General features: G+C 44.1%; 1 protein-coding gene across 3 annotated transcripts in view; it reads left to right on the top strand.

Annotated features, from left to right (window-relative positions):
* The window catches only part of LOC119455803 (solute carrier family 2, facilitated glucose transporter member 8), a 49,139-nt gene extending 26,438 nt beyond the window's left edge, over positions 1–22,701 (top strand). The window contains exons 1-3 of one of the 3 annotated variants that reach the window (XM_037717274.2): positions 4,030–4,241; positions 13,923–14,192; positions 20,425–22,701. In XM_037717274.2, coding sequence (XP_037573202.1) covers positions 4,172–4,241; positions 13,923–14,192; positions 20,425–21,620 — 1,536 coding nt within the window. In that variant the 5' untranslated portion in view covers positions 4,030–4,171 and the 3' untranslated portion in view covers positions 21,621–22,701. Of the gene's footprint in view, positions 1–4,029; positions 4,242–13,922; positions 14,193–20,424 lie in introns of those variants that run through there. The other 2 variants (XM_049669330.1, XM_049669331.1) reach the window with 2 other exon arrangements.
* The last annotated feature ends 494 nt before the right edge of the window (positions 22,702–23,195 follow it).

The following is a 23,195-nucleotide window of genomic DNA, read 5'->3' as shown; positions in this document are numbered from 1 at the left end:
TTCATTAGAAAGCGGTTCAAAACTTAACCGAGTCGTTTCTGGAGCGACCTCCGTCCAGCCCCGAAGAATTCCGGGCAGGACGTCGCTACGCGAAAACGTGGCTGCTAAGCCCTGTTCTCCGGAACGGAAAACTTACCTCGAGATTTGCTTTCAGAGGTGACCATGTTACTGCCCACAGCACGTATGAGCCGTAGGCGTCTGAGGCATACGCGCACGCACGGTATACCACGTAAAGGAACTGTTGTGGAAGAATGCATGCGGTAGGAGGCCTGGCGAGGTTAGTTGGAAAGTTTATTTCAGTTTGTTGCATCACAAGAGCCCTTAGAACATCTGCAGCAGAAACTGAACTGCGTTTAGAGCTCGAAGGCGATGCATTGAAGTGCTTGCGATTTCATTTCTGGGCTTCTCAGCGCGGCCATAGAGTTTACATACAACAATCACTAGAGAGAGCTGTGGTGCTAGTGACCAGGGGAGGGGCAAGCAGGGCAGTTCAGCCAGCATGATGGGGTACACGGATTTGCCCAAACTTCGTCCTTCTGGCTGCTTTTAATGGCTTGTGACTTGCAAAGTGATCATTTTTTAGTAAAGTCCTGCGTCATAAATATTTATATAAAGAATAATAAAAGTGTTCGACGCAGGATTCGCCCACAGGAACTCTAGCACAGATGTCGACATTGAAACCATTACTCCACGGATCCAACGGGCAAACGGAACCACTGCAATTAGCAGCAATTTTGCGTGCTTGCAGAGTCTTATTACCTTCTGCATTAGAAAAAGTATAATTTCTTAGAAATGTAAGCAATGTAGGCCTAGATAAAGCGTAATAAATGAACCCACAAGAACGTCTTAAGCACCAGCACGAAGATCAGACAATCCTTGTACCACCCATCATTCCCAGGGCGGCTGACCGATGGCACACAGGGTTCCCTCTAGTAATTGCAGTAATGCTATTACAGTTGCAGAGGAGCAGCGAGACGAACTGAATGTGAATTTGGGGCTTATTAAAACGGCGCGATTTGTATTGAAAAGCGCGTTGAACTTCTTCGATCTCACATGGCGTGAATTAACGCACATTGTTTACTTCAACTTTCTCGGCTATTTAGGAAATACTAATTACAAGATTGCTCGTCACAGCAGCACAATCTCCACCGCAGTGCGACAAAGTAAACATGTGATATAGGTTTATGCAACATGAGATTCCTACCCCATGCAACTTCTACAACAGCCGTTGGATTTTTGGGCTGAGACGACGGTTATAATAACACTTGCATAAACGCTCTTGTATAATGAAGTATAAATAAAATTCGTCTACAAAGGTGAGGATATGCAACGAAAAAAACAGACAAAATATTTACAGAAAGCTCTTGCATAAATAAGTATATGGACAATTCGTACAGAAAAGTGGGAGTATGCAAATGACAAAGAGAAAAATATTTACACAAAGCAATACAGCAATTTCAACATGCAGATACTGAAGCGTGGGATGATTTATTTGATACATCATGGCAAAATAACTGAAAAACACCGTAATGAAAGTTAGAAAGACATGCCATTCACACGTGTCAAAACTACCGAACATCTTTGTGGTTATGTTAATGGATTTTGGTAAGCGACAAGAATAGATTTAGTGCTTCTGAAAATGTATCAGCATTTTCTTCTTCAGCTACTGATCTCAACTGATTACACTCCTGGATTGCCAAATGCAGAAAATAAAAACGAAGGAGGTCGGTGCGGGCGAATGGTTGACGAATTTTAAAAAAGTGGTCCAAGCGTACGTGGAAACGTTGCAACTGGACTCGTTATGATTGTGGTAGTGTAAGGTGTAGGGTTGTGATATATCTTATGAAAGAATATTAAACGAGACGCCTTCCGTCTTCTTTCAAGTGTTGCAAGGTCAAGCCTGTCTTGATTTTAGATACACTTGAATAGTAAGAGTAATCCGACACGAAGAACCTAGCAGCCTTGTTTTGCAATGATTCTAGCCTCTTCGTGAGGTATGCTTGATGAGTAGAGGCCGGATCTTTAGGCATTAAAAAAGCGGTGTTTTAGGCGACAAAAATAGCGGCAAAGCAACGTTTTAGGCCTCCAACGTAGTAAATATAGGCACAACAAATTTTTACATAAATGCGAATAATTTCAAACGAAGACTGTGCGCGACCTGCATCTACGACAGGAAAACAAGAAATGTTATTGTTTATGCATGGCACAAAGCACCAACAGTTGAACATAGCCGCGCAATTGTCCCATAAAACTGCTGGACTAATGACGATCATTTGGCGTACTTCAACTAAGCACACTGCTCATATTCATGTTCAATGGCCACTGTACTCGAACATCATAAGTGAAACAAGCATGAAAAGAATACTTGAAAAGCTGGGAATACTGATTAAAGGAAGCGCTACTTTATGTCTGCCTGACGCAATTAAATTAAGACGCAACAAAAACAGACAATAAATGCAAGACAGACTACAATTTATTAAGAAATTAGCTTACGTGAGGACTGTTAGGTACAACTTTGGCAATTTTCTCATATATCATGACATTATCGCAATTGTACAGGCAAAACGCCCCAGCACTGCCAAATACACTTCCGCCCATTTGAAGTGCGCGTCTTTGAAGAAATCTGTTTGGAGAGCACGCGGAACGGTAGTCTAAGAATCACTGTGAAGATTGTGAAAACAATATCAAACTACCACGAACTCCAGATTTTTGGATTCAAAATTGTTCCTCTTGTCACTGAGAATGATCTTGTACGCCGAGAAGGAACGCTCGACGGCAGTGAACACCTTAAAAATTAAATTACACACAAAACATAAGCCGCTGCACATCACATTTTCTTTCTTCTTTTTCTCTTTACTCTCCTTTCCCTTGACGGCTCTCCGCGGTTTCGGATTCGCCAACCGCGGCGCGTCCTATTTCACTGCTGCTAGCGGTTGTTTTACGAAAGTTGGTTGAACTATATGACTAGGTTGAACCCCATAGAGTTCCGAACAGTCAATGTTGCGCGGTAACACGAATAACGGTCTCTAACTGCACTCGAAAGCGAAATTTGATGCTAAAAAGTGTTCATATAAGTGCCAATATTGAAAATAGACGTTTAGGCACAAACGCCAAAATGGGCATTTATAGGCACTATAAAAACACTATAAAAGTCCTTCTTAACCTCGAATTCATGCTCATATATCAAAGTGGGGCGATAGGCGCGCAAGGAACAAAAAAGGCATTTGCTTAAAATCTGGTCTCTATTGATGAGGGTTCCAAATAACGGAGCAATACTCAAGTTTGAATCGAACTATTCAGTTGTAGGCAAGAAGGTTTTGTGTCCTTATTAGCTTGGCGAAGTGTGCGTCGTAGAAAGCCAAGAGTCCGATTTTATTTTCCAAATAACCAGTCAATATGTGTGTTCCAGGTCAGATTAAAAGTGAAATGAACACTAAATACTTAAGTGACCTAATGACCTAAATTATAAGCCATCAAAAATGGGAAAAAAGGTATTTAGCTTCTACAATGATTAAATGTAATGTACATGGGCAGCTTTTTGTAAATGTGTTCTCTCTTGCTGCTTGAACAAGCAGCGCGTTTTTTTTTTTTTTTTTTCTTTTTTTTTTTTTTTTTCGGCGTTTATCTGAGGAACCACCTAAAGAAGTTAGTGTGGTGCCGTGTGTCATTGGCGCAAAACATTTCTGCAAAGGGTCCTTCGGAGTAGCGGTTTTCTGCAAAAGACTTAGCTTTTGCCAGTGTATCAGGGTCCTTCTTTCAGTGTCCTTCTTTCTTCTTCAGACATATCTGGTATTTCCCAATGTTTCTACGAATGACCTCCGATCTTCGCACTCAGGTTACCTTTTCTTTGGGCTTACCAAAAGCGGTGCGTACGGCCTGCGCGAGTTTATCTCAAACGCACAGGGAGGGAAAGGGCTCGCTGCCTCACTGAAAGGGTCGCGAGATTACGTCACGAGAGCAGCGGCAATCAATATAAAGATAAGCTTTCTTCTCACGTTTGATTCGATGCTCCTGGTTTCAAGAGGACGGCGCGCAATGGGTCTTCACCGCGGAGACAATCTGTACCCATTGTGGAGTCAAGGAGCAAGCTGGAGGCACCTGCCAAAAGCCAATCGCTCGTCGCACGTGCTAACGTGTCCCCGCGAAGTCACGGAGAAGGCCAAGATCCGCCATGATGGGCACAGGAAAATCTCGCAAGCCTTCTTGGGTGACTGAGTACGTGGGTGTCAACTTCGAGAAAGGTGAGGGAAATAACCGTTCTGCTTTGTTCAAAAAAATTCGGCGGCAATCTTGTGAAAAAAGAAAACTCTTCCTACTGGAGCAACCTTTAAAACACTATGAAGGGTAGAGACTTCGACATATTTGTAGTTTATGTTTAAAATAAGAACAGCGCGAGAGGTAGCGGCATACGAAGGAAGACACACAGAGCGCTCGGAAGTAGCGACGGCGCCGTGTCTGTCTTTCTTCGTTTGTCTGTCTCTCGCGCTGTTCTTACTTTAAAACACACTTAGCGCAACCGAAAGCTGTTTCTGGGCTGCCAGAAGCAACACTAAATTCGAGAAATATATGAAAGTGTATGCTATTACGCCAACAGTAGGACAGTACGCTTCACTAGCGCAAGCTTATGGCTTTAAGGTTCATGCACTCCTCCGCTATCTGTGATTTCTTTTGGCGGAAATAGGAGAATGTGTCCACAGTACTGCAGATCGCAAGCACAAGAGCCTTTTCGCATTACAATTGGTTTATTGCTCGTGAAAATGAGACGAGCGTGCTTCCCAAGGGTACAAAATCGTGTTGATAATTTTGCAGATGTGCTTTGTTGGAGCATGTTACCCGTGGAACAATGTAGTCAAGCACTTCATATCGGTCGAATGCCGTGTTTTAACATAAATAGAGCTTGTTTAGAGCACTCTGCACTCTCTTTATTCGGGGAATGAAAACATTGGTCATGTGCTCTTGTAAACAGCAGACTTACAAAATAACGGCACTGAATCAATGCTCATTGCCTGCTCTCGGTTAAGGAAAGTAAGAAGAGATTATATTTAAGGAAAGGCAGAGAGATCGGATCAGCTTGTGCTTTCTGAAAAAGAAAATACTGCCAGCCTCACGTTAGTGAGAGTGTTCCTAAATCAGCAGAAATTTTGTTTTGTCTTATGCTCTGTTGAAAATAATGTGTTTTTTGCTGACTTCATAAGTGTTTGGCGAATCCGGGATCAGCTTGTAACCACTTCCAGAAACAAAAAAAAACGGTCACTTTGGGGACTTGTGGAAGTTCTATGACCATGAAAAGGGCATCAAATGATATCTCTCCATGCCGAAAAAATGTAGCAATGATCGGCAATTAAGGTTATAATCAAAAAGAAGTTTAATTATCCCACAAAAAAGTCGTAGAGACAACGATCTACTGAGTATGCTCCATCTACCGAGTATGCTCTAACTCGCACGCATGCGCGGTGTATCCCGGATGTTATCGCACACCTCAAGCTTTCGCCTCGCGCGTTGAGTTCGCGTGCTTTTGAAGGCTAGTTCTTCTTTCGTGACATCACACAGGTTTGGCGTACCTGGGATCTGGCTATCTTCTAATCATTTTCAGAAAAACTAAAGCGAAAACGCCAGCCAAGTGTCGACGCTAATGAAGGTAAGGTCGACGGTATTACAGAGAAACGATATGAATGAGATACGAAACGAGTTAACAATGAACGCGAAAAAGAGAATGAATAGAGATGTAGAGCAAACATTTCATCACTCTATCATTTGAACCATCATCTACGATGACCTTGTCTTCTTTAGCGATGACACTTGGTTGACCCTTCGTTTTCTCACTATGATTTACGACAAATCCTCCCTATAAAACAAAGAATGGGTTGGTTAAGTTCAATAAAATGTGCTGCCTTAAGGTGATATATATTTATTAGTCGATGTGCTAGGCTTGCCATTTAGTCGTTTTTTGCATAATTGCCTTCAATACTTCCGCGTCACGACGTCCTTCCCTAAAATAGCGATTATTTATGACAAAGATGCGAGCCAAATCTTTTTGACATGGCAGTAAATTATGGTAATCCGGTTTCTTTCCTCACAGAAACTATGACATTATCTTATTTCCAGGGTAATGTTGTCAGCAAGATAAAGCTCACACCTAAGCTTGATGCTTTTGTTTCCAGCCAGGTTGCATTTGTTAAAAGAGCTTCTCCGTTTAATTGTTATCGGATCGTCTAGGAAGGTGCCCGAACGATTAGGACTTTGATTCCCGCTTATTAAGACAAGTGCTTGTTTCCTATATACAGGGTGACAATGTCACAGTTTACCGGAACTTTCAAAGATCACCTGTGGCATATAGCAAAATATGTGTCCTTGAGCTGTATTATTCGAAGAGGCTGACATTACAAGCACGGAAAATCTAAAGGCGTATTCAAATAATTAACGAAAATTTGCAATTTAACTTCTTAACTAGTTACTTTACGGCACATGTTGGAGGTTACGAACTGTGGCTGGTCAGCTTTCAAGGCGTATTCATCTGAAATGCATCTCCAGGATGACACCACTTCCGAGGTTTTATTTCGCAATATGTGTAACAAGATACACGGGTGTTCAAGTTACATATGTGCTGCAATGCATAAGGGAAGGTTTTGTTAAACGAGCAAGATACAAGTGTGAATTCTTACGCCAAGTTTGATGGCGCATTTCGCCAAACTGGTGGAATTCTAGAAGAGGGAGAAGTAACTTTATTGAAATAAAGGTTACGCTTGGTTACTGCGGGTGGAGCCCCTCTTCCAAGGCCCCACTGGCTTTTGCGGCGCGCCGGGCCTGGTCGAGGGTCGCCAACTGGCTTCCCAAGTCCAGTTCGGAGAGTCACGCCTCCCACAACCAATTGCTGAGTGTGTCGTGAAGTAGCGGCGAGACGGCGTCTGCCGGACGCTGCGGCCATTGGTAAGTGATGTGTTCTAGTGTCGGGGTGGAGTCGCACCATGGACATCTGTCGCTGTGTAAGTCGGGAAACATTTGGTGGAGTCTAATTAAGTTTGGGTTCGTGTTTGTCTGTATTCGGTGCCAGTCCCTCTCCTGTCACCTGTTGAGCTTGGGGGGAGGTGGAGCTTTGGTTCGTCTTTCTAGTCGTTAGCCTGTTGGCTAAGATCAAAGTGAGGGTGATCAGAGTGATCTAAGTGGAATTATGGAAATTCATTCCAAGTCAATATGCCTTGCAAGCTCACCGGCTACATTCGTAAATTGCAAAATGTGCCGTAATGTAATTAGTGAACGAGTTATTAAGGGAGCTTTGGTTACTTAGGTAAATATGTGCTTCGATTTCTTGGACAAGTAATGTCCACCTCTCTGAATAATCTAGCTGAAGGATTAGAATTATGTTATGTGCAATAGGCCATTTTTATACAAATTCTGGAAGGTTAAACGATCACGCGGCATTCTACTGCTGTAAAGGAGGATTACCAGCGAAGCAGTTTAGCACACGACATAGAAGGGACACAGAATTTCGATCAAAGGTATGACCAAATTTTATTTCTCTTTATCGGTGAGTGCGGTCATCCCGAAGAAAGAGACACGCACACACACTTTTATTTTGATCGGCTGTCCTGATGGACGGCATACATTCGCGTGGAAAACAACCGCCACCTTGGGGAGCTGGAGGTAACTAGACACGCACAACGGGACCGCTTCGCCGGAAGAGCTGCAGGAAACTAGGCACGCAAGTGCTTGGAACGACGGCTAAGAGAGGGCGGTGCGAGCGTACACATGTAGACTAATGCTACACATGTAGACTAATACCATAGAGCAAGTGATTAGAACAAAGAATATTCCCGTTGGATGGCGTGAAAGCAAGATGAATCTTATCTACAAAGGCAAAGGAGATAAGGATAAGACGAGCTCGTACAGGCCAGTTACAGTAACGTCGGTGATATATAGAATGGCAATGCAAGCCATAAAATTAGAACTGTCGAAGTGGGCGGAGGAAAACGGTGTATTGGGGGAACTACAGAATGGGTACAGGCCAGGCAGACGCTTAGAAGACAATATGTTTGTACTAACTCAGTGCATAGAGATTTCAGTAGCTCAGAAAAGACCTTTATGGATAGCATTTCTAGATATTAAAGGAGCTTATGACAACGTAGACAGGGAATTGTTGTGGGATATTCTTCAATACGAAGGCATAGATGACGATTTCGTGGAGCTGCTGAGGGAGATATATCGAGACAACCAAGTACAAGTGGTATGGGAAGGCCGAAAAGGAAATGAAATGGTGGGAATTCACCAAGGATTGAAGCAAGGATGCCCTCTGTCACCATTGTTGTTCACGCTTTACGTCAAGGGCATAGAAAGACGACTGGAAAACAGCGAATTAGGTTTTGACTTATCCTACATGCGTAATGGACAAATGGTGCAACAGAAGATCCCTGGACTGATGTACGCAGACGACATTGTGCTACTAGCGGACAATAAAAAAGATTTACAGATACTTGCGAATATCTGTGGGAACGCAGCGACAAATCTAGGCCTTAAGTTTAGCACAGAGAAATCAGAGATTATGATCTTTAGTGAGCACACGAGTAACTTCGTGGTGTCAATTCAACAGCAAGTAATACCCATAGTGAAGCAATATAAGTACCTCGGCGTACACATAAACGAAGGAAAGAATTACTCAAGCAACCACCAAGATAATCTGAAAATAAAGGGGAAGCGGAATGCAGCATTAATGAAACACAGAGCACTGTGGGGCCACAATAAGTATGAGGTGGTGCGTGGAATCTGGAAAGGAGTAATGGTGCCAGCGCTAACATTCGCAAATGCCATTATATGCTTAAAATCGGATATATTGGCGGGTTTGGAAGTTAACCAAAGATCAGTAGGCCGGTTGGCTTTGGGAGCACACGGTAATACGACAAATGAGGCAGTGCATGGAGACATGGGTTGGGCCTCTTTTGAAGTCAGAGAAGCACAAAGCAAAATTAGTTTTGAAGAAAGGCTCAGGAACATGGATGAAAATAAATGGGCGGCTAAAGTACACAAGTATCTCTACATGAAAAGCGTGGACACAGAATGGAGGAAGAGGTCAAGGAAGTTGGCAACCAAGTACAGGATAATCGAAACTGTAAATAGACAACCAGGGGTCATCAGAAAGAAAGTGAGAGAAATAGAGACCGTGAATTGGATGCAAAGAATGGAAACGAAAAGGACAATGGAGATTTACAAGAATGAGAAGAAAGAAATTAGAAGGGAAAATCTGTACGATAACACAAAGGGCAGTGCCTTGCTATTTGAGGCTCGAGCCGGTTGCCTAAGGACGAAAACATATCGGAACAAATATTCGGAACTAGATGAGACATGTGTATGCTGCAGTAAAGATCCAGAGACCACTCAGCACATCCTAATGGAATGCGACGGGATCCACCCAGCGAGAACCGTAGGTAACGTGCAACTCCCAGAAGCGCTTGGGTTTAAAGTGGAAGGAAACATAAACAGATCAGCCGTAGAGATCAGCAAGAGACGATTAGAGTACTGGTGGAAAAAAAGTAGGGAAAAGATGGATGCGACCTGATCTCTTAAAATCATAGGCAGCGGTACAAGGTAAATTTTTGAAAAAGAAAAATAATGATAGGTATACAAAAATGCTAGATAAAGAACATGTATAGTATACCTGATTAAATCAAGCAGGCTAGGTGACTATTTGTCGCCGCCCCGTTTCAAAGGGGATGCCAATAAATCATCATCAATCATCATGTCCAACGCGGGTCGCACAGCGGCAAATCTTCGAGGAACGCTTATTATCTACCTGAGTGTCTACTGATCTTGAAAATACGTATCCAAGTGATGAGACGTACAAGCTTTTGCATATAATGAAGCGATCTTGCATCAAACTCGGGAGCTGAGTTTTTGCACCCGCAGATTTATTGACGGACGTGAAAAATGCATAGAACCCTAGCCATAGACAGCTTCGCTGTAAAAGGATCACCTCGTGTATCTAATTTACATAGTGGAACTCTTTTCGTCACGGCAGTTTGAAAGATCGTGTGGTGTTTCATCGCAGTGGCAGGGTACTCCCGCGGCGACGACCACCAAAAGCCTCGAGCACTTTTGCAGAAAAAGGTGGCTATAGTTCGCCCTGGTGCTCTCCACTCACTCTATACGCGGGAAACCGTTACAGAAACTTGCACGTGTTTTGGCGCAGTGCCTGCGCGTGACTGAGCAGGCGCAGAGAGGGGGGAAGGGGAAGGGGTGGCGTGGGCGCAGGAGTGTCTTCGTGTTATTAGAGGCATTGTGAAGAATCGTGGGATATCCGGGCGACCAACAAAAACTGTCCCTCAAAGGTTGGGAGAACTCGGTTCCGGCGCGGAATTCGCGGACGTTAGTGTGGACCGTTGCTCTATTCCGCCAAAAGCGTTCTTCAGCCGCAAGAGCCGGCAAGTGTATAACGGCGCTGGCCGGGAAAATTAAAACCCGAGGTACATATGCGCGGCACCGGGGGCTTTCAGCAATCGTACCAGCCCTAAGCGGAGAGCAACCGCACCGCCTCCTCCTCCTTCTCCTCCTCCTCCTCCTCCTCCTCCTCCTCCGGGAATGGAATACACAAGGAATGGTCGTAAACGGTAGGCGGAACGACCACTTGGGAGGAAAGAGACGCCTTTCTCTATTTAGCCTTCAAAGGAACTTTTTTGTAAACACGCGTAAGGTGATGCACTTCAGTGTTCAATGCGGTAAGTGTTTTACTTTGAGCTAGCTAACAGAAGAAAACGATAAGGCATACGTACCGATCCGTCTGTCGCCTTGTCTGTCGCCCTTCAGCAATGTGTTTGTGTTGTGCGTGTATATGTGTATGTGTGCGTGTTCGTGTGTGTGTGTGTGTGTGCGTGCGCGCGTCATCGTGTGTGAATGCATGCGTTGTCCCTCGTCAGAAAATGACCTGATTCAATTCCAATTATTTGCACTATACAAACTTTTAAATCTATTAGCGTGCCACTCTTTTGCCCCTTTAAGGATCATTTGCACATGCATGCGTTTCTGCGTTTGTTATGCGTGCTTGTGTGTGTCTGTATGTGTGTTTCCACGAGCAAGACATTGACATTGCTGTGTCCGTCCACAATAGGGTTTTTTTCTTTACAGCGTACGAATGAGCATTGAAACCAGGGACGAAATCGGGTTTTTATAGTTCAGGCATTGCGACTGCGTTGTGTTAATATCAAGCCAACCCACCAGCATTTTGTCTCCTTTCCTTGAAATACACTATTCTTCTTGCTTATTCTTGCAATCTTAAGGAAATGTTTTTTTTTTACTTGTATAAGTTCGCCATCTTTTTTTTTATGCGCTAGAAAATTAAAATATCCTGATGTCTCCGATGAAAAAAGTTCCACATTATGCGGCTATGACTGCGTAAACAAACAGTAGCATCTCGAGTCAGCGCAGGGTTCAACTACTTGCCCGATAAGCTCGTCTCTCACGTGCATCACGGCCATACAGGCACATTTCCCTTGTTCAGCTTGTGCACAAACAATAAAACATGATAAGTCAAGCTCGCGAGTTTTCGGTGGCTCCCAGCGAAGGGTTATTGGGCAACCCCATCTCATTGTACCCGAATCATCCCAAGACAGAAGCAACGCAAAACTAAACGTGTAGGAGAAGTGGGTAATCAGGAACACGTGAGCATTGTTTTCACTGTCACCGAAAGCAGAAAACGCTGGTTCAGTCAGCCCTCTTTATTGCTTTCTACGGACTCAGCGACAGCTGTGGAGAGCGCTTTAAGCCAACAGGCGCTAGTTTCGAGAAACAAAGCTTACAAACTATGTTGTCACAATAATTTCCCTTCTCAACAAACACTTTTGCAGTATTAGCGCGCTTACAGATTTCAAGGTCTGGCTTCGTCGTTAGAAGGTCAGCCACTGACATTTTCATAATTTCAACGCAATTTAGACCGCCTAACGCACCCTCTTTCGCGGGTGAATTCGTGTTGATGGCCGTTTCTATGGTGTCCTTGCTCAATTGACCACGTTCTCGCCTTTCCATTGCAAAAAGTGGGAAATGCTAGTCATCAAAAAGCCTCACGTGTCTTCTTTTATGAACTGAAGGAGCAATCAAATGTGACCACTACACAGTTCTACTCATTCGTCCCACTTGCTTTAAAGCAAAGGAACGCAAAAGCTTTGCCTCGCTATGCGCTGCACATTTCTCGCTCGACAGTGGATGCGCTATCTCCTAAGAAACGTTCCTCTCTGGAAATACGGTGGCGCTAAACCTAGCCGCCGGATGAGGCATTTTTTTACGCCTTGCTTTAGTCTGCTCTATAATGTGGTGTGCTTCGCTTGTCTTGCCGCCTCATCTCCGAGTGCATAGGACTACCGGAGAAAAGGCTCACACACAAAAAAAAGTGTTTCGTCCTCGAGAATACAACCTGGGAAGTTCTTTCCTTTCATTGCAAGCATTTAAGTAGGATAATGCGTTATATTCTCCAGCATTTCTAAAAACACTGCCTTCCGTTAACTCATGTCGCTCGCTTGATGGGAAGCGTGCGAACACCAACGTGTTGGATGCTGCAAACATATCGAGAAACAAGCAAGGAATCACGAGAATGCACAGGATAAGTTATTTGTCATCGTTCATTGAAATATATCAATACAAAAATAATACAAATACAACGTGTATGTTGGCATCTATATGTGAAGCGAAGCAATCGTGAAGCGGCTACCTAAATGCTAGCCATAACTAAACGCGATGCCTTTATCTTTGTTTTGTGGAATTTGTAATCTTAGGCAATGTTCACGCATTACGCAGGTCACAAGTTAAATGTCATGCCATGCTTGCGTTTCTGAACTACACACTTCGAAAGCTATTCAGAAATTCATCCGCCAGCGGAGGTGGATGTCCGTTGTGTGACGTCGGCGATGTTTGATTTTTGTCAGGAGAATAACGGTATATATTTAGAGGTGTACGCGAAGAGAAAAACAACAGATTTTCAATTTGCACTTTGTGTCACAGTGCAGACATCTAAAAATAATTAAGGCTTAATAAGCAGTTATTACCGCTCTGTCAAGGTGGCACGCCCCTTCTGGCGGAATTGCCAGTAATTGACACATGCGCAGTGGCCCGAGAAAGGGAGTAGTCCAAATATAAAAAAAATGAAAGAAATCATTGAATACCATGCGGTATTACATTAAGAAGCCTTTGTGCATTAAATATATCTCCGAGGCGACACGTTGTGCGCTGCGCCACTGTGACTGCGTAATAATGTGAGCATGCTTTATGTCGGCCTTTATGGTATGACTACGCACAGCAGAGATGTTCGCACCTCTGCTTTCCGCGTCCCATGCAGCGTTGTATAGGCTAGGCGCGCAGATAACCTATGTATATATATATATATATATATATATATATATATATATATATATATCCTTTCTTATACTCATTTTGTGCATTGTTGCCTTTACCTTACTATTTATGCATATCCCCCTATGCTTTCTCTACCTTCATTCTCTGTTTCATGATATGGTTGTGACGCACACAAAATTGTGCCCCTCAGGTGCTCTTATTATTCTTATCGTTCATGACAGCTCCTTGATATTTAGGAAGCAATCAGGCCTCATCAAACAGGCGGAACTGCTACAAAAGTTTCTAAATGAATCATAATGCCTAATTAAAATATGCTGCTGAAATTAACGTGAAAAAATTACGACAGTTCGCAAATCTCCAACTAAAATAAAAAATAGTTAGGACTACCCGAACGTAAGCACGGTCGGGGTCGTTTCAGATTAGTATTAAATTACGAGACTGCAAAATCCGCAATCAGAAAGAGAACGCGGGCATCCTCATCCTCTAATTAATGCTAATAAATGTGGCTGTTGTCCTGCAGCGTGTTTGCTTTGGCTGGTGGCGACAATGATTGTGACCTGCCGAATAAATCTTGTAATGCATGCAATTTCGCGCAGTACCCAACAAGCCAGCGGATGCCTTCGCTCCACCAGCCGCCGTCGACACTGAGCCTCCGGACCTCAAGCGCCCGGCTGGTTCGGCGAGACGACCGCTCTACCTTGCAGTGTTCGCTGCCTACTTGGGGACCATGGCTTTCGGCTTCGCCATCACCTACTCCTCGCCGGCGTTGCCCGACCTCCGGCGTAAGATGAACTTCACCGTCGAGGACAGCGCCTGGTTCGGCTCGCTCGTCAAATGCGGCTCCATTTTCGGCGGCCTGCTCGGAGGTAATTCATTCAAAGCAAAGGTAGGGTAGTGACGGCTTGTCAGGCGCATAACTCCCTCCTATTGTGGTATGTTGCTCTAAAAAGCGAGTCTTTTAAGTCTTTCCAGTGAGGCGTGTTTAATATGTGTGTGCATTTAGTCTGAATTACTCATTCTTGCAATATAATCGCTTTCCGAAACCCAGCTAAATTTCGAAGCTGTCGTTACTCGAAAAAAAAGAAAGTTGCCAAGACTGGGTTTGTACCTACAGCGTTCGATGTGCTCGAGGCGCGTCGCAAGCTAGATTGTTCTGAGGGGGTTGGTGTCCTCAAGACGACATGTCTAACGGCGTGGACGATGGACAATCGAGGCTAACCGATCCCATCCCCTTCGCATGCTATGACAAGCTCTGAAGATAGCGAAGTCCTTAACCGAGAATATTCGCTCGTGCGAGGGCAGCTTGGTTCTCATTGTTGTAGCCACGTACGGATTAACGGGTAGTTCCTGGCTGCTGTAAATATAACTAGGAAGGAAGTCGGGAGGCTGTTACAGCTTGTATATTTTTGCCTCTATCGTTACGACATCGGTGGTTTGAAATATTCGAAAGGAATCTTATTGATCTCGCTTTTCACATATTGTGGGATTCACAGTGAAAGCGAGATCTGAATGACCTGCGAGCATTTTACAGCATTTAAATGACCCTTTATCTTTTCTTCGGCCTTTTACTACCATAAATGACTGCCCGAAAGCAAAAGGAACAAGGCTGCGTGATAACCGGGCAGTACCACAGGCTGCAAGCGATCTACAACCCTCGTTTCGAGCTCAGACGATAGCGAAGTCCTTGACACAGAATATTCGCTCATGCGAGGGCAGCTTTGTTCTCAGTGTTGTAGCCACGTACGGATTAACTGGTAGTTCCTGGCTGCTGTAAATATTACTAGGAAGGAAGTCGGGAGGCTCTGATAACCACACGATGCATGCAATTGGCAGTCGAGGACATCTGTTGTAAACTTTTGTGATTTTCCGCGCTGAATGATACATGCTAGAAAAACTCTAGATACGCATAGAATTCAAACGGGGAATTGATTTGGTGAACAACCAGTTATGGATCTGTGAATATTTGTGTAAAAATGTTATAATAAAGGAACATTCAACAAGATATAGAGCCTGGACATATAATGTCACCTCAAAGGCTTCTTTATGGCACATCGATCTGTTAATAGAATGTCGAAGTATAATTCGCGGATTCATTCATTCACTTTCTTTTCATTAATTTATCCACTGACCATTTGCCACCTCATGCGTACCCGTTCTTCACGAATCCTCGAAAATCGGCACTCCCCACTGTGATTTCTGTAATAAACCTGAACGTAAAATGTCGGCTAACAGATTTCTCTAAAGCACGCCGATCTGTTATTAAGGATTCTTTTATTTACTTTATTTTCTTTTTATATAATCATTTGGTATGTGTCACTGGGGTCGCACTCGTTCTTAGCCAATCCTTCAGAATGGGCATGTTCGGCTGTGACACAAGAGGTACAGGATCCTAAAATGTTGCTTGATACGTGTCGTACAATCGTTGCACATCGACAAGCATCGTAGAACACCGTCGTCACTGTGACATCGCTGGCACTGTGCATGGGCCTGATCTGGAGTTTGTATTTCGGCACAGTTGCGAGCGATGTGGCGCAAAAATGTACAAATAGATTAACAATAATGCTGTGACATTTGTGTTGGATAAACAAACATTACACGAAAATTAAAACAATTTGCACAGCGTGGAAAGTAGACAACATTGTACGCATCATCATTGCTTGTAAAACAATTCATTAACCGCTTCTGCAAAACCTCGCTTCGCGTAGATTCCAACATCTGTGGGGTATATGCAAATAGTTTTTATTTTCAAGTTGGCACGTCTGCTATCATACATTCATAAGATGTATTCATGGGCGCGTCGTCAATCCAAAGCGATGAAACACTGTATGAAATGCAATTCCGTTCTCGACACGCTGACTCTCTAGGATACAGATAACTGTGCGTCGTTGAAGTACAGTCCACACACGGTAAAACGTGCTTACTGGTTTCTTCTGCTTTGTCCGCAATTAAATCTTCCTTTCAACACTTACATCTGCTTGCACGCACAATGCTCTGCACGTACCAACGCAAAGGAGTGTTGCGGACATTTCAAACGGACATGTGCTTTAGTGATGAATGAGCTGTAAAGGTTCTGCAGCCAATTTAGAAAATTATTAACGATCCAATATCGTTCGAATGAGGACTCCAAAGCAACAGATACGATATTTACGGGATTCATACCTTAATAATCGCTGTGTACGTTTAGGTTGAGAATGTACACCGAATTTCAATATATTTGGAACTTGTTGGCTGCAAGAAAATTCACAGAGGTCACAGATCCTATCGCAACTTCTTGACCAATTGTTACGTTCAAAAACTACAACTGTACCCATTTTTTTCTGCTGAATGCATCATTACTTGTTGGCCCGTAACTCTTCTTGCCTCGTTCGGTCTTGAAAGCCAGGGATTATTTAACACACAACGAAGTATATGAACGTAATGAAATCTCTACGCATTGTACTTAGCTACGTATGATGAAAGTGGGGGCCATTACAGGAAGTCGAAACCATGACCTCCTTTTGTGCAGCCTAATGTCATAACTACCAATTTCACTCCAACTTGCATTTCTCTGAGGTAAATTTGTTCTTTTTGTAATTACTTTAATTCTGGTCTGCAAGAGCATCAATTACAGGTGTATATTGTTCACCCAATTAAAGCACGGCACGTAATAGTTCAATGTGCTTTTGCGGGTCGAATGGGTAATGAAAACAAGAATGTCTGTATGGAGCACGACGAGAAATGTCTTAAAGTTATAACTTATCCACGTGACTAGTTTCTGGTAAAAGCAAATAACTCTACAAGTTAGCCACACCGTGACAGAAGAAAGGGAACAGAATAGAGAAAGAAGATGCTTGGGCAAGTTGTTCTTGATATAGGTATTGTTTTGATGATATAAGGCTGGTTGCCGGCCAGAACGCCGAAATAAACTTGTATTCTTCACCGTAAATTTGCTCATATATATATATATAATCACAACCACATGAAGTCAACAGGCAATGAAGTCAAGGAAAGTATAGGGGTAATTAGCCACGGTTGAAATCGAAGTCTAGAAAATAATGAAGACAGGAGAAATGAAAGTGGACGAAAAGATGACTTGTCGCTGATGGGAGCCGACTATGTATTGTCTGTGCAACGCAATGCTTACCAATTAATTAAAAGCGCCAGGCCGGTCGTTTGATTGGACGTAAACACAAAACCTCAAGAAGCTGAATAATGGAAATTATACAGCAAAAGAACACTATCACCGCTTGCTCAATATTTCGGCCTAATTCTCAAAAACTCCGTCTTACGACCCAGCTTGGACAAAAAACGTTTTCTTCCGCAACATGTCGCACTAAGCTCGAAAAATGCTTGGTGGGCTCATCACGAAAAGGCATAGCCGGAGACCGGCGCTTCTCCGTCCAACATATCGTCGTCCTGAGGGTTGAACACGACCTTGATGCAGGAATATATGGTACTGACAATTTCCAAGCGATGCGGAACGAAACATGACAATAATTCTGCTGACACACTAATACACAGAGCATATTACCGTTCCACTAACGCCTGCACACGTTTCCAAAAGCACACACATCGCAATCTTCCCCTACCTGCCAGCAGAGCCAGTGAAACATTCTTCCGTTATCCTAAGGTCAAGCACTTGGCTCCTGGAAATCGATAATCAAAGAGCGACAGTGTCACCTCTGCTTCTTTTTCGAGTGCCTATTTACGACAGCAGCAACAGGTCAAGGCTACTTCGGCACTCAGAAATAAGAAGAAAAATCCCACCGAGCAGAGCTAATCTAGCACGAAAGACTACAGTTAAGTCAGCTCATCTCATGAGCAGGTGTCTAGTTGACTTTCATAAAAGCTCGAGCAATTTCATCGAACAGTGACACAGCACTGGGAACTTAGAGCGATTCATCAGGCGTGTTTACAGCGACAGCAGCAGCACACCCCCATCGTTTTATGAACCTCTACGCCACAGGCATATTGTTTTCTCAGCTACGTTACTGCCTGTTGTGGCATCCTAAATTCTTTCACAGATGCCACTACATGAGTCTGCGTAACGTACAATACCCCGTAAAAATTGTCAAGCGGTATGCTGAGCACAACATCGGTGTTTAGTGGCCCTTGCCCCCAAAGCATATTGCCGCCGCAGCACGAATTCGGCCTACTCTGGCGGTAGTGGGCATGAATTGTGATCGTTAAGGTTACAAATAAGGATATAGGGGTGACCTTATAACGTCGCAAGCATAATAATGACGACGGTGTAACTAAAATGATGGTCTGATGAACATGACAAACGATTTAAGGTATTTAGCTACTTTGGCATTAAAATCACAAGATGTATATTATGCAGTATTCTTACTGTCACATCTTTTTTTGTCAAAAAAGTGTTAGAATATGGGATGCAAATGTAACCGCCCGTGGGCTGAGCAGTCTCATCAACTGGCACAATGTCCGCTAGCGTAGGAATAAAATCTAATTTTCAAACTCATTTTCACTTGGCGTCAATAGACGTCGGCGAGCATATACGTCAACGTGATCACAACGCGCTACCATGGACGTAATCCGTGCTCTAGTGTATCAGTTTCTGCCATGGACCGCAGCAAACAAATTTTTTTTTAATTGTAGTCCGGTCTTCCTAAAACGTGCAATTGACGCCCCTATGGCTAACGACGCTGCGCCTAAGATACTCTGAAGTTCACTCTATTTGGCTGCTCTTGTGGCGGACCCTTATACAGAGTTGTTCCGTCTGTTAACATGTCGCTACAATGCATTGTCAATGTAATGTCTGAGTAGCATTGCCTATTGTCGCAGTGGGCAATTTCTGCACCGCTGGTTCACTGTGAAATGTATTTGTGGTATTGGCAACAGGGCCGCGACCACACGCATCGTGGGAGGAAACAGATACATGCTGCATCAGGATTACCAAAGCTGGAGGATTTAAAGCTCAAGGATAGGTGTGTTCCATGTCAGCATGAAATGAGCCATATAAGCATGCACCGGAGCGTACCTGGCGAGGGATGGCCTGCAACTGTTTATGGTTGTAAAAAGTATAATCTCGGTGATGCAGAAGGCCGTTACGAATGCTAAAACGACGAGAAGTGCGTAGAAACGAGTGATAGCTGGGAGGCGGACAGGAATTCCAGAGGAATGGGCACGCAACTATGCTTGGTTTGTTCCAAGAGCATGTCAGCATGTGTAAGGGTGGACAAACCGTAGTAGGAGATAGACGTAGCAAGAAGTTCAGTTAAGAGTATTGCGGCAAAGACATGCAGAGCAAGAGAGAAAGCTTTATAGCTGTCATCTGAAACGCCCCCTCAGCTATGTGGACGCAGTTGTCAAGTAAGCAGTTCACTGATGTAGGTGCAAGAACAAATTGCTAACCAGAGTACATTAAACTTCAACAATGCATTCATTTTAAAACGCTGAAGTCAAGTGTTATTGATGCTGAAGCGAACCTAGCTTGAAACGCTTTGTGGAGAAGTGCATTGTGCGGAATATCACGTGCGTCTTCCTTTCCTAATTATATAGCCAGCAGCTTTCCATCCTGATATTTTGCCTTCACATGTGGTGAAAAGCTGTTTTCCTGACTTCAAGCAAAGTGCGGGCGCTTTACTGGAAAATCTGGGATCCCCTCAAGGCAAAATCGCAATTTAAATTATAATTATGAAATTGTCACGAATCAACGTGTACGCTTAAATGAGAATTCTGTATACGCTACCTTTACTCTCCAACTCACTTCCCGACGGCACCATGATGTACAGTGCACTATTGTGTTCGCGAACCTCATTGTCGACGACTACAAATAACAGTCCGCAAGTATGCAGTATGAACAAAGCATTAATAATTCTGTGATTGATGAGCTAAGCAAACTCGCATTGGTTTGATCACTCGCACAAATGTTCCGTGGGCAATTGCCTGATTTTTCCGCGTGTCAAATTTATAGGTTCTTGAACGCCCGTCCAAAGTAGGTTGGGATCCTATAAGCTCTAAGACGAATGCTTGCAACGACACCAAAAATTATTGACGCATTGAAAACTCGTTTTGCTTTAGATATAAAGCGTAAACTTAGCCACAAAAATGGGAGTGGTCGAAGAGTAATAAACTTACCGTTTTCCTTTCTCTTCCCAGGGAACCTTGTGAACGTGATCGGTCGTCGGGCGACTCTCTTCGTCTCTTGCGGCTGGTTCCTGGCTGGCTGGCTGTGCATCATCTTCGCCCAATCAATCCCCCTGTTGTTTTCCGGACGAGCCCTGACAGGTGTTGCTGTCGGCATCGTGGCTCCTGCGGTGCCCGTATTCATATCCGAGATCTGCCCGTCGCACATTCGTGGTCTACTCAACACTGGCAGCAATGTTTCCCTCTTCTGCGGCATTCTGGCCACTTACGTCCTGGGGAAGTATCTCGCTTACCAGCACCTCGCCATTGCGCTCATGGCACCAACTGTCTTCATGAGCGTCCTGTTGTTCTGGACGAAGGAGTCTCCCCGCTGGCTACTTCAGAAAGGCCACCGTAAGGCGGCGCTGGAGTCAGCCCTGTTCTACTACGGACCAGAGGGCAAGAAAGAGCTAGCTGTCATCGAAGAAAGCCTTTGCGGAATCGAACAATTCCGCTTGCGGGACCTAGCTGTACCGCACATCTACAGGCCATTCTTGTGCATGCTGTTGGTCATGTTTGTACAGCAGTCATCGACTGTGACCGTCCTCGTGGTTTACACCCACGACATCTTCCGCGAGGCGGGAACGTCGATTCCGTCGGACGACTGCAGCATAATCATTGGCGTCGTGCAAGTGGTCGTGGTAGCGATCGCCACAGTACTGACGGATCGCGTCGGGCGCAAGATCCTGCTCTTGGTCTCCACTTTCGCAACGAGCATGTGCTTGTTCCTGTTCGGATACTCTTTTTACCTCAAGCAGCACAGCCCGGAGACATTCGCCAACTCATACACTTGGCTTCCGATTGCATCCGTGGGGCTGATCTTTGTGGCATTCAACATCGGCATGGGTCACCTTCCGTGGGTGCTTCTCGGAGAGATGCTGCCGCTGCGCGTGAAGGGATTTGCCACGGGATTCTGCACAGCATTCGCCTTCGGCTACTCGTTTCTTCTCATCAAAGAGTTTTACACACTTCAGCTATTTCTGGGGGTAGCAGGTTCCTACTGGCTATTCGGTACTTTGCTTCTCGTGGGCTGCGTTCTCTTCTGGATCTTTCTTCCAGAAACGAAGAGAAAGACGCTAGAAGAAATTGAGCAGCTTTTCGGAAAGCGAGCGGTTGACTTCGCCAGCGAAGCGGCGATCAGCAAAAGCAATCGTGTGGATCATTCATGACCTTTTCACATTTAAGTGGCATTTTACTACGCATTCCTGTTGCTGTGCACGAGCCTGAAGGTTCATCAGCTTCAATGTCTCAAACAAGTCATCTGCAACAGGGGACATTCCATACTAATACTTGACCGCTATACGACATCATGTTTACGGAAAGAGGTGTAGCAGCATTTGATGAGGGGAAAGTGGGTTCATATTTAAAGACAATGCGTAGCCTGTAACGAAAAGACACAAGGAAGACGACGAGATGCACGATACACTCGCGACTTGTTTATTGAAGAGAAAAAGGTACGAAATAGGTATAGAACACTCATGCGCCTACGTAATGGTGGTCTCGGGGGTAATATGGTTTGACATCCAAAACATTTATTTAAGCACATACTAACAATATGGATCAACAGATCCAAGATGCTATTTCGATCATGCTTGCTCTATATCCTGTAGTGTGCTCTCGCGCAGCCGTGGTTCTCACATGCGCATCTTTCACGTGCATTAAATCATAAACTAACATTGGCTCCCATTGGTCAGCTCACTTTCACAGACTGTGACACATGCATCAGTAAATAACGACAACATTTACCTGCAGGAGGCAAGGACTAAAGGCAAGAAAGCCTCACCAGGTCTTGGCCCCCTGGTATACGACACCACGCGAATTGCTCGAAATATATCACATAAAGGAACAAGATGCTGCCTGTATCAGGGAAGCGTCCGTATTGCAATGTTTGGTTGAAAGCAATATCTTGAGCGACGAACTATGAAACCCGCTAGGTTTGATAAAAGTACACAGAGGTTGGCGCATGCCTGTGCTGTACATATGCATTGCCTTGTTCTTCTGACAAATAAGTTAGCTAGTCGGGAGTATATCTTACGTCCCATTGCCTATCTTGTGTTAGTATGTTTTAGGCTGCGTTTTTTCATGATCTGGCACAGAGAGCCCAGGCATTCGCTTGAGGATCAAGCTACTGCTTGTGCCTGGTATTGTATGAAAATGGTAAGAGCTGGTCATTCTTCTCAGCTGCATCACTTATATGTTTGATGTTATTATTTGAAGGGTTATACTTGTACCACATTTAAGTCCCCCCCCTCCACAAAAAAAAAAACTCGCATGGTTTACAAAGCATTACAATTTGAAAACCAGCCACTAATCGCCACTAATCAGCCACCATTGCTCAAAACCTGGTAACTCACGGCGTAAAGCATCATGCTTTTGGGCAGCATGCTTCCGAAATTCAAACGAATAAATGCGAGTCATTCTAATGCTACTTATCATTTTTGTGCATGCATGGTCAAGGCTTGCGCACTAACACTTCCAATTGCCGTATGGCCAGAACAGCCACGAAAGGAAAATTCGTTGGTCGTTCATAATCTGTCGTTTACGAAGCCGTGAAACCATCGCGAAGCGTCTAGCCCTCTCAAAGTGATGTTTGCTCAATTGCGCACGCCAAGATGGTGTTTCAGAAGGAAAAGCACTGACAGATATGATGACATTAAAAATCTGTTAGAAGCACCTTAGAACACTTCTGATATGATCTGTGCGGCAAGTTGGAATATTACGTATAAGGTAAAACAGGTTAGAAG

This window comes from Dermacentor silvarum, chromosome 6 (genome assembly GCF_013339745.2).
Source record: "Dermacentor silvarum isolate Dsil-2018 chromosome 6, BIME_Dsil_1.4, whole genome shotgun sequence".
Lineage (NCBI taxonomy): Eukaryota > Metazoa > Arthropoda > Arachnida > Ixodida > Ixodidae > Dermacentor > Dermacentor silvarum.
The sequence above is the reverse complement of the archived record's forward strand: the minus strand, read 5'-3'. Positions and strand labels throughout refer to the sequence as shown.